General features: G+C 42.0%; 1 protein-coding gene across 3 annotated transcripts in view; it reads right to left on the bottom strand.

Moving 5' to 3' along the window:
• Window positions 1-12,355, bottom strand: part of PLCB1 (phospholipase C beta 1) — a 460,081-nt gene that overhangs the window by 23,212 nt on the left and 424,514 nt on the right. The window contains exon 32 of one of the 3 annotated variants that reach the window (XM_083730042.1): window positions 1,928-1,993. The exons of the other annotated variants lie outside the window; for them this stretch is intronic. Coding sequence (XP_083586168.1) covers window positions 1,952-1,993 — 42 coding nt within the window. The 3' untranslated portion in view covers window positions 1,928-1,951. The remainder of the gene's footprint in view (window positions 1-1,927; window positions 1,994-12,355) is intronic. 3 annotated transcript variants of the gene reach the window in all.

The following is a 12,355-nucleotide window of genomic DNA, read 5'->3' as shown; positions in this document are numbered from 1 at the left end:
AGAGCAGCGATGTCACGCTGGCCACGTGACCCGGAAGTGTCTCCGGACAGCGCTGGCCCCTGACCTCTTAAGTGAGATGGGCGCACAACCCCAGAGTCTGTCAAGACTGGCCCGTACGGGCAGGGGTACCTTTACCTTTACCTTTACATGGTAATTTATGGCCCTAATAGGTATCAAAAGCCATTTGCACATAACAAATAGGAGCCTACACAACACAAAACACTGTTGCCGTATGTAGGTTTTATTTTATTTGTTTTTTATCTTATTTTTTGGAAATGTACATCCAGGTTTCTTTTCCTTTAATTTTTTGGGGGGCCCCCAAGAGAGTGGGGCCCTAAGCTATAGCTTGTTTAGCTTATACATAAATCCGGCACTGAAAATCTCAGACTTCCTCTGAAAGAAAAGTTCATGAGAAACAGCACTTGATTCATTACATAGCTATGAGATAGAGAGGTTTGTATACCGAATTAGGTAATTTCGCATTGAACATCACCATTTAGTCTCAGGGAGAGATTTTACCAGCTGTGCTACCCTTTCAGAAGTGGAAATATCATCGCCTGAACATAGGAAATGTCTACATGCAAACATATGCTCTATCACTGAGTTGGGCCCTGACAGGACAAGTTTAATGCCATTCCATCTGGTAATTGCAAGCAGAGCATCTCCAGCAGTACATTACGAAAAGAGGACTAGTCACAAGGGAACCGTTCCATAATCGTCGGGGCCAAATCATGGCTACTCAGTGCGTCATGGGATAGGTATCGAGGGCTTTCAAAATCACTTGAAGCAAGGACTTACTTTACCATAGGGGTGCCATGCTTTGTTAGTATGCAAATTACTTTGGGATACATACAGTAGAAATGTTAATCTCTATTTTCATGGAAGGGCAGTGTTGCAAGGAAAGCAGCATGCAGCTGATGTCAACATTGTCTAAATTGTGCTGAGCCGCTTATTTTCCACTTTCAAGGCACAACTACAGAGCAGAGTGATGTTTTCGGCTTATTTAAAACAAAGCAACAAAACACAACAACACCAGTTTCAAGTGCTGGTTTGAGAGTTCCCTCTTCCTAGCAAGACATTCTGGAGATTTTTCATTCTCATTTCAAAATGCAGAAAACCCTGTTTCGCAGGATTTCCTTGCTTCTGTTATACGTGATTTTTCTCTTTCTCTTCTATTCTGACATCTCTTGTTCCCTTGGGCTGCTCTATTCCAGATTATTTGATTCCAAAACATTTTACCAAGTGACTTTCATCAATTATTCTAAGCCTACCTATTAATTCTAACCACAGGTAGCCCATTTCTTTTGCAGGGGATGTCCTTTTGCACATCAACCCTGTGAGGCAAGTGAGGTTGAGAGGCAGTGAGTGGCTCAAGGTAACCCAGTAAGTTTCAGGGTCAAGTGGGGATGTGAGCCTTTGTCTCCCAGGTCCTAGTCTGATACCACTTCAAAAATGCTAACTTGTTATGACCTCCAAGTTTCTTTTTCACCATTTCAAGTACTTGTCTGAAGTGGGAACACAATCGTAACTATGAAGTTCATGGCCATACAGCATTAAAAAAAATGTAATACTCCTGATCTCAATGCTACCTGCCCTCCACAGTCCTCTTAATTATCATTAATTGCATGTATTTATACCGTGCATCGCTCATTGTAAAGGTGGGAATTAACGGAAGCGTTGAAATTTGCAGGCAGTGGAACTTCAAAACAGCACAAGTTTCTTAACAGAAAAAATAATAGAATAATCAGTGATAGACTTTGTCAAGTAACCAACAAACAACATCAGGGATCAAAACATGCAAAGGTGCATATCAGGGTGGGGGGAGGAATTGGATGAATCAATGGCTATTATGTTAGGATTCCTACCAATATGTACAAAATGAGAGTTGTTAGTTTTGCTAAAGAAGAAAGGCAAATGTTTCACTCACTTTCACTAGTCTCATACTCCATTTCTACTTCTGTTTTTCCTCCTCTACTTCTGGTTCTTCTATGCTCTTTAAAACAAAACCAAGGATCGTTTTAATTTTAGGAGAATGGCAATTGCTCTAAACTAGAATATGACATTTTAAACAAAACAGCTAGTAACACACAAACATAGATATAATAATAATAAAAAAATATATTTCATCATTGTGCTTAACGAACAACAAAAAGGTCATTGAATGCATCTTTAATGCCACCTCTTTGACGTTTCTCTGGTTGGCATGCATATCCAGGCAATGAAACCGCTCTGTCCATTCTAACTCATCAAAATGTGACAGCGCTTTCTTCAAGTTACAAATCTATTTTTGAGTGCAGAGAGAATAGTTTCAACAGGAAAGAAGATACCTCCCCCGCCCCGGGGATAATGGCAATCTCCACAGTAGAAGATATAACCATCTATCATTTTGATTGGCAAGTCAGAGACTGTGCTCTTGGTCAGGTAAAGTCAAGGACTACTAAGGGCGGGCAGTTCTTGGAAAGAATACCTCCTGTGGAAACAAAATTTTCTTCATAAATCTGGAGTAGGTACATAGGAATGCCTGGTTTCCTTATGTGTCGGTATCATTTGGGTAGAAATAACAGTGGTAGAAATCTGACAAAAAGACTACATTTTACAAACTTTGGGATCCCTTGCAGATCTATAGTACTACTTTGAGATGCCAGGGACTGAAGCCAGAGGCCTTTTGCAAACAAAATATTTGTTATTCCACTGAGCAATGGCCCTTCCCCAGTTCCATCCTCGACTGGCATGGTTTAGGGAAGTCATGTGAACAAACAAAAGCTTCACTGCACCAGCTGTAGCTGTGATGTTCTATCATGTTCTATCATGTTCCAATTATTTACTGTGTGTAAGCTGTGTATTGCCGTGGTCTCTGTCATACCAGTTTTGCAAACTTTGGGGGCACATTGAGCAGTAGCTGGGAATAGTCAACTCAATAGTTTTGCAACCATAACATCTAATAAACTAATAAAACTAATAGAACACACACAGCCCTTACTCTGCATAAACTTCTTTCTTTTCTTTTCTTTTCTTTTCTTTTCTTTTCTTTTCTTTTCTTTTAAACAAATCTCTATGGTAATGAATATACATACGTCAAGCCAATCCAGTTATGCAACCCATGAAAAGAAAAATAAATGAGTAAAGGCTACTTGACCCTACTGCATCTTCTTTAAATTCCTGTTGCCTGAAATTGACATTATGTCAATTGGAGCTGCAGGGATCATGACTAATTTAGAAGCACGAATCATCTTGGACTCCCATCTTTAGCCTCTTGACTTTAAAAGGTCTGTCCTTGACATTTCAAAAAACAATCTTCTAAACAGAAAACACAGTGTATGACAGTGTACCTATTAAGGAAGTCTAAAATTGACTGCTGCCCTTCCTATTCTTGCTGGAAATTGAAATATATACACAGCTGCTGTTTCTTCTTCTTTACAACAACATATCCAAAGCTGCTCAAAATAAAACTGAATATGTCAATAAAAGAATCTTAATAAGATGTAACATTTTATTACAAAGATTAGTAGGTGCGCGTTGAGGTTCTATTTGGCATGACATCTTAAGGCAGCCCTGTTCAGGGAAGTTTTTAATATGTAATGCTGTACTGTTTTTAACACTGATTGGGAGCCGCCCAGAGTGGCTGGGGAAACTCAGCCAGATGGGCGGGGTATAAATAATAAATTATGATGATGATGATGATGATGATGATGATAACCAATAGCCACTGACAGACCAATCCTCCATGAATTGTCTAACTCCCTCTTAAATCTATCTATGGTAAGTAAGTGCTTGGATTGGTGACAAAGGAAGTCCTATGATGCACACAGGAATTACGCAACCTTTTTTTTCATATCAAGCATCGCTAGGACCCCTTACGACAGCACAGCTGTTGATTTGTCTACTTATTTAAAATTATTCTTTGTGATTTGGCACTTGCTCAGCTGAGAAGGTAAGTTCTAAAATAAACTCAAGTGCATTTGAGGCAACAGAAAAGTAGTATTAAGTAAAACAAGCAATATTCCATTTCCCATTAACTAAAAAGTTATATGAGTCATTCTTGGCTTTCTTCCTTAGAGACACATTAGAGGGTAATTTAAATGAGCACGTTTTATTGGTTTTACTATACATAGATGCTACTGTTTCCACAATATGCATATTATTACATTATTGCACAAAGGATATTATACTTCTATCATTTTCAATTTGGAGTGCACCTGCAGGACAATAGCACTGATAGTATGGTTTCATGAGACCCCTGAATCTTATTAATAGAGGAAATATAGAAAAACTAAGATCATGGCCACTGGTCCCATCAACTCCTGGCAAATAGAAGGGGAAGAAATGGAGGCAGTGAGAGATTTTACTTTGTTGGGCTCCATGATCTCTGCAGATGGTGACAGCAGTCACAAAATTAAAAGATGCCTGCTTCTTGGAAGAAAGGTGATGACAAACCTAGACAGCATCTTAAAAAGCAGAAGCATCACCTTGCTGACAAAGGTTGGTATAGTTAAAGCTATGGTTTTCCCAGTAGTGATGTATGGAAGTGAGAGCTGGACCATAAAGAAGCCTGATTGCAAAAGAATTGATGCTTTTGAATTATGGTGCTGGAGGAGACTCTTGAGAGTCCCACGGACTGCAAGAAGATCAAACCTATCCATTCTGAAGGAAATCAGCCCTGAGTGCTCACTAGAAGGACAGATCCTGAAGCTGAGGCTCCAGTACTTTGGCCACCTCATGAGAACAGAAGACTCCCTGGAAAAGACCCTAATGTTGGGAAAGATGGAGGGCACAAGGAGAAGGGATGACAGAGGACGAGATGGCTGGACAGTGTTCTCAAAGCTACTAACATGAGTTTGACCAAACTGTGGGAGGCAGTGGAAGACAGGAGTGCCTGGCGTGCTCTGGTCCATGGGGTTGCGAAGAGTCGCACACGTCTAAATGATTAAACAACAACAAGAGAGAATAGAGTAGGCTTATATTATCAAGGTAGAAAACAGGACAGGAAAAACAAATCATAGAGTGGGGCAGGAGTGGCCTGTGGTCCTCTAGATGTTGTCAGAACTGACTGTTGACCATGCTGGCTGGGGTTGATAAAAAGTTGGACTCCAACCGAAGTCATCCAGACAGGTTGTCATCCCTGCCATATAGAATATCTAACTCTTCCATTTCTAGACATAAGCGAGTGTTCCGGATGTGCCTTTACCTCATGTACTCTTAAATTACATTATGCCATTACTACATACCCTTTTGCATTTGTGTCGGAAACTTCTGGTCCATTGTTGAATCTGTTGCAGCACAATCTTAACCATGTCTATTCAGAGACAAACCCTATTTAATTCAACAGGGCTTACTCGCAGGTAAGTCAACACAAAAGACAGAATCCAAGTTAAAAGGGGACTGAACACTCTTTTCCCTAGCAAGTTTATATATGTCACTAAGTTCACCTCCATTTCGCTTCAGAAGATCACCTGAAATGTTTCTTATATGTGTGGCAGCCATGTTTGTCCTTCATCGTATGCCCTGTTTGCACATGAATGAGTGCAACTGTGTCTAATTTTCACATGAAAAGGGGTCTGTGGCTAAGGGAAGCTGAACTTATCCCTGCACCACCTCCATACATTACTTCAGTTGCTTCTCCCTGCCCCACTCCATCTCAGTTCAGGTATTGGAACCTGCAGGGCTAGAGTAATGTGTGAATATTCAGATACATGCATATATGAGAGAAACATGCATGGGATGTCACGAGACATGGGAAACTTGGCAGAGAGAAAAGATTGCAACAATGCTGGTGGATTCAGCTCCACCTATGTGTTTCCTTCTGATGTTAGAAGTACACCCCCCCCCATCTCATATTAGACACGAACAGGGCAGACACGTAAACAGCAAACACATCTGCCTACACGAGGTTCAATTTTGCTTTTAATGAAAGTGGAGAGTGTTTGGTACAACAGATTTGAGGGGGGGATTTAAGATGAAGGGGAGCTTTAGAATCTAGCTTTTGTGGGCTATTTTTGTTGTTTTTTTGCATCATTCAAGTCTGTACATCAATCCTGCTGTTATCACTTGTCCCTAACCCCCTAAGCACTCACTGCACCCCTCATTGTGAAACAGTGCTAATGAAACTGGGATACAGAGGCAGCTTGGGTACTGCGGGGATTTTCGCTATGAATCCACAATAGTCGTTCTGCACCAACACGGCCACATTCAACACAGAAGCAGTCCAACTGCTGACGGTTGCTGACAGCAGTTGTTCCTTTCAGTGCCAACCATCACCAAAAAATAAAACACTAGAGTATTTGTCAGGCTATGGCTTGCTTACGTTCAATTCTGAATCCTATCTTATTTTTGTTTGTTGCTTTACTATATGTGTATGGTTGGCTCACAGAGCAATAACTAAGATGTGGTGCAGAAATACAAAATATAATAATTAAAATGATATATCCTGATAGTGACAGCAGTCACGATATTAAAAGACGCCTGCTCCTTGGGAGAAAGGCGATAGCAAACCTAGACAGCATCTTAAAAAGCAGAGACATCACCTTGCCAACAAAGGTCTGTATAGTTAAAGCCATGGTTTTCCCAGTAGTGATGTATGGAAGTGAGAGCTGGACCAAAAAGAAGGCTGATCGCCGAAGAATTGATGCTTTTGAATTATGGTGCTAGAGGAGACTCTTGAAAGTCCCATGGACTGCAAGAAGATCAAACGTATCCATTCTTAAGGAAATCAGCTCCGAGTGCTCACTGGAAGGACAGATCCTGAAGCTGAGGCTCCAATACTTTGGCCACCTCATGAGAAGAGAAGACTCCCTGGAAAAGACCCTGATGCTGGGAAAGATGGAGGGCACAAGGAGAAGGGGACGACAGAGGACGAGATGGTTGGACAGTGTTCTCGAAGCTACAAACATGAGTCTGACCAAACTGTGGGAGGCAGTGGAAGACAGGAGTGCCTGGCGTGCTCTGGTCCATGTGGTCATGAAGAGTTGGACACGACTAAATGACTAAACAACAACAAAAAAAATCCTGATAGTGTTGGCAAATGTTAATCAAGTCACAAGGCACCTTGGTGAATCATTTTCAAAATGTGTGCTGCCTTGAATTATTCCTTTTTTAAATAAGTAATAAGCAGAAGCTGAGCTAGCTCTGGCTACCTTTGCATGCAGTCGCAACTCGGAGAAAAGCAGCCAGCAGTCATCTTTGAATGCGTACACATAAATATGCAGACAATATTGCTCTTTCTGTATCCATGAACTTGTTGGGTAGTGGTGTGTAAAGATCAGCCAATCCAGCCTGTGGATTTGTGTATATGCTTATGATTAAAATATGGGTCTGAGTGAGTCAGCTTCTGTTTTGCTAAGATCCAGAACACTGGCAAAATCTACAGGGGCATCAGATCCCAATGTAGATCTTCACTCAACCCTTCTTCCCTGGCTAGAAACCTCTGTGGTTTGCCTCAGATGCCGAAATGTCTTGGACTGGCCCTGCCTACTGGTTTAACTGATGTTGTTTCTAAATGAGAATGGTAATGGTGAAAGACATTATTGAGAGTAGGATTCAGAGGTGGAGACGCCATTAGTACTTAGCTTCAAATTTATCTCTGAATACATTATTTTCCTTCCAAGTCCCCTTCAGTCTTCCTTCCTCACATGTCCATAACTCCACACCACACTTAAACATCTTGCCCGGCAGATGTTGGACTACAACTCCCATAAGCCCCAGCCTGCATGGCAAGTGGTCAAGGATATGGGAATTGTAGTTCAGGAGTACCTGGAGGCCACCCTTTCTTTACAGTCTTAACTCTTTTCATATCCTGACCTACACTCTCCAGTGTACTCCTTCACAGAATATCAAGAGAATGGGCTGAAATCTCACCTTTACCCAGTGGGCACAGGGTGTGAGTGAGGAAGTGCTGTGGTTCCTCTGGAGGAGGGCTTCCCTTTCCTCTTGGAGGGTTACTTCCCCAAGTTCCTGTCTTGGGTTCACACACGTAAAGGTAAAGGGACCCCTGACCATTAGGTCCAGTTGTGACCGACTCTGGGGTTGTGGCACTCATCTCGCTTTATTGGCCGAGGGAGCCAGCGTACAGCTTTCAGGTCATGTGGCCAGCATGACTAAGCCGCTTCTGGCGAACTAGAGCAGCACACGGAAATGCCGTTTACCTTCCCGCCAGAGCGGTACCTAATTATCTACTTGCACTCTGACGTGCTTTCAAACTGCTAGGTTGGCAGGAGCAGGGATTGAGCAACGGGACATGTTTGCACATGTATCTCCTCAGAAATTCAAGGTCCCCTGCAAGTGGCTTCCACTGATAACAAGGATAGGTCTGGGGCGAAAAGGTCTCGGTGGTGCATAGCGCCAACAACCCTTCCAGCTTAGTAACCTGTTGAAGTGGATGGGAGAGTCATTCTCACTGGCCAAATTACTCAGCCTATTCAACAACCTGTGGACACAGGTTGTGTGTGTGAGAGAGAGAGAGAGAGACAGACTGACTGACTGACCAGGAATCTATGGTGGACCAGGGATCGCTTTCAGACACTCTTCTCCCCCACCTAAGGAGATTGAAATTGTTTGGGGAAAGCTGGAAGTGAACTCTACTCAGACCACACTGTTTGCATCAGAGGTTTTTCGGCCTCTTCTGATCAAGGCTTGCAGAGAGCTTCAGCTCACTGGGAGGAATCCATCATGCAGCGGGTGGGGGGTGGGAGTTTTGTCCTTATAAATACAGGTAACCTCTTAACAGGCTGCTTTCCATGGCCCAATCCTGTCACCAAGGTCACCTTTGCGGAGTCCTATTTTGCATCCCGCTGACATTGATTCATGTTGCCAGATGGCAAAAGATGAAGCACAATCATTCAACACAATGTCTGACCTACTTACATGCCTAACAATCTGCTGCCTCATGCTTGGTAAAAGCGTCAACACTTTTGAATAAAAATGCAACTTGTTTTCTTAGTTAGCTTAGAGGTAGTGGGCATATTTTGCATTCTGAACGGAAGTGTTCCAGCAGTATGATAATTCCAACAGTTTTCTCTTGTCTTCTTTTTATTTTCAAAAATTATTATTCAAGGGCATAAAAACACATGGCAAAGTGATCCTCCCTCATTCCTCGAGGGACGTCCTTTCAAAAGGAATCACAAGTCAACCTTTCTGTAAAAGATGTTAATTGTGAAGTTCCTAGATTAGACCTGTTGGTGTAAGATGACAGAAAGACAAATATACACCTGTCGGCATGCATGTTCTGAATCAGCTGTCAATAACAATGCTATTTCTAAAGAAGCAAAGCATAGTCACTCCAAGGAACTCAGATGTGGCATCCAGGTATTGCAAAGTCCGAAGAAGAAGAAGAAGAAGAAGAAGAAGAAGAGGAGGAGGAGGAGGAGGAGGAGGAGGAGGAGGAGTTTGGATTTGATACCCCGCCTTTCACTCCCCTTCAGGAGTCTCAAAGCGGCTAACATTCTTCTTTCCCTTCCTCCCCCACAACAAACACTCTGTGAGGTGAGTGGGGCTGAGCGACGTCAGAGAAGTGTGACTGGCCCAAGGTCACCCAGCAGCTGCAGGTGGAGGAGCGGAGACGCGAACCCGGTTCCCCAGATTACAAGACTACTGCTCTTAACCACTACACCACACTGGCTCAACCTATAGGGAAGGGCAGTGTAGCACATCCTTTGCCTGCCAAGGGTCCTAAATTCAATTCTCATAGGACCTCTTTCTGAGACCCTACAGAGTTGCTGTCAACCAGACTAGAGAGTTGGATGGTTTTGTTGATACAGGGAAACTTATTATGTCCAAGCCAAACACCAGACAGGCATGTTTGTAAGGATCCATAAGGATCTTGACAAATCAACGCTTCTTTGCTTCCTGTCTGATGCTAAAAAAATGGTAGAGCAATAACGCACCACCACACGCTTGCTGCGCCACCATGTGGGGCTGTGGGGTTGCATTCAGTTATACGATCATACAATTACTTAGGATGGTGTTGTTCATTTGAATGGCAGGAAACATTTCCTATTAACCCAAGCAAAAATCCTTTCTCTGTCATGGTGCAAACTAGACAAATAGTCCTATATTTGGAAGGGCAAAATAGTTTCCCTAAACTATAAAAGTGGATTCAAACAGCTCTTGCCAGCAATTGGTTACGTGCCAATTTTGCAACATGTGAAAAAGAAATCCTTCCTTTTGCTTCACGGTGGATGGATTTTGCTTTTCAGTATTTTTCAGTGCTCTCAGATGGGAAAATAGTGTGTTTATTTTATCAAATGGGGTGGTGGGAGGGAGGGAGGGAGATATGCCATTCTTGATAAAACTTCAGACAAAATGTCAGCAGCAAAGAGGAAAGCATGATTGAAGAGTAACTAATTAAGGAAGAGAATGACAAACAAATCAAAATGTTTTGTATGTATGTGCTAAAGCCACTAATTTCCTCCTCCGTTCAACTTAGCAACTAATTATCGTTGTCAAAAAAAGCTCACATCACTTCAGCAAATCCGTTTTCAAAAAGATGGCTGCATGAAGTAAGCTCCAACATAAAAATGTGGGTAAATTGGGGGGGGGGGGAGTTGGAACTGGAGGTGACAATTCAGAAAGTGTGAAATTTACTCCAGGAGCAGTGCTCACATACAACCCTTCGTTTGCCAAAAAGCACCTTACAATGATAAGGTGCCATTGGGCAGAGCACTGTGGATACCTTCCTTTAAAATGGTGGCTCCATGTAGGCATACTTTAAGAATCTGATCTTTTATAATTCCAGTATAAACTGACCTCGTTTGCACTAATCTGTAGATTGGCACCTCATTATGCACCGGCTTTTGCAGTCCCCAATCATTTTGATGGTTCAAAAGTGCATAAAATATGTGAACAAGTGTGCTATTTTGAAAGGAAATAAATTTGAGGATAACACATTTCAAAAGAAAATAAATTGCAAATATATACACACATACAATTTAAATGCAAATTCTGATGCAGATTTAAACAAAACTGAATGTATTCATGAGTCAATACTGGAAACAGAATAATGTTGGATAGAAACCCCTCATTCTGAGGGACAATTCACCCCTATGAAAAGGTGGATGTTCCAGAAATTTCCATGATGTATTTGAGGAGGGTTTGGAAAAGACTTTCCCCCATTTTAAACTTTGAAAATGGTCTCACTCATGCCTCGAAGATGCTTGAAGACCACAGGGACCTCTTAACTTGGCCATATGGCCTGCAGAGGCACGTCAGAATGCCAATGGGTTGTCTATTTTCATGCCTCCTGCAAATGATACTGCTGACTCAGATATTGACCCCTGGCCGACTTTGACAATGTCCTTGCCTCTGGTTCCTCTGTTTGCCCACTCAGAAACTTTCTCCATGTATTCACCTGCCTCTTGACCCTCGGATCTTGGAATTTGAGCTTGCCCATGTTAGACTACACCCCTGTCCTCGACTCATCCCAGAATGGCAGCTCAGGGTAGATTCTTTTGAGGCCTGACTCACTGTTTTCAAGGCGGTCTGAATCACTGGCTAGTTGTGATACATCTTAAGTTGAGAAGAGAGTCCTAATTGCCCAATATGCAGAAATTATGAGTGGCAAAACAGCCTGTGTGGAAAGGATTTAGCATCCTCTTCAGCCTTTCAACTGTGATCAAATTTGGAGTCTCTCCTGGCTATGTTAAAGTGAAAATAAAAGCAGTCAGAAAGCCTCCACATCATCTAGTTGGGCCTCAACAACTCTACATACACACATACGCCCAAGTTAAGAAATCATTGGAAGCTATTAGCACATTCTACTCCAAGATATAAGCATGAAAAGCAAGAATTAAGCTCACTGTCTCCCTTTTGCCTAATGCTACAGTAAAATCAATGTGCTAATCTACCTCCTGAAGCTCTACACCACTCTAGTAATTTGCCTTTTCATAATTTCTTTCACCTGAAGAGGGAAAATTCAGATTTTTTTATATAGAGAGAAGGATGTTACAAATGACAGGACGTACAAATTAGGAAGAAGGTGTAAAGGAAACAAAAAACATGTTCAAAGCCTAGAGGCCATGTGAAGGGAGGTGGAACTGTGGAACTTGCCCCTCCTGGGTTTTGTGAAGGACAATATAATTAATTGGTTCAAAAAAAGGGGTCAGGCAAGTTAATGTGTGGTAGATTTATCAGCATGTATTAACCAAGAGGGCAAAGGAATGCATTATTCTCCACCATGTGCCTAGATCTCTTGACGGACAGAAGTTAGACATGAACGACTTGGGGGAAAGAACAAGAAGATGGGGCCATTCTCCTCACTCAATATGACTTTAAAAATCTTTTGTTTCTTGTGGAAATTCTTTTAATAAAAACATTAAAAAGACACAAAGTAGGTTATATATTTCAAGTACCCTTGGGATATGTCCTC

The sequence above is a fragment of the Podarcis gaigeae genome (assembly GCF_964106915.1).
Source record: "Podarcis gaigeae genome assembly, chromosome: 3".
NCBI lineage: Eukaryota > Metazoa > Chordata > Lepidosauria > Squamata > Lacertidae > Podarcis > Podarcis gaigeae.
The sequence above is the reverse complement of the archived record's forward strand: the minus strand, read 5'-3'. Positions and strand labels throughout refer to the sequence as shown.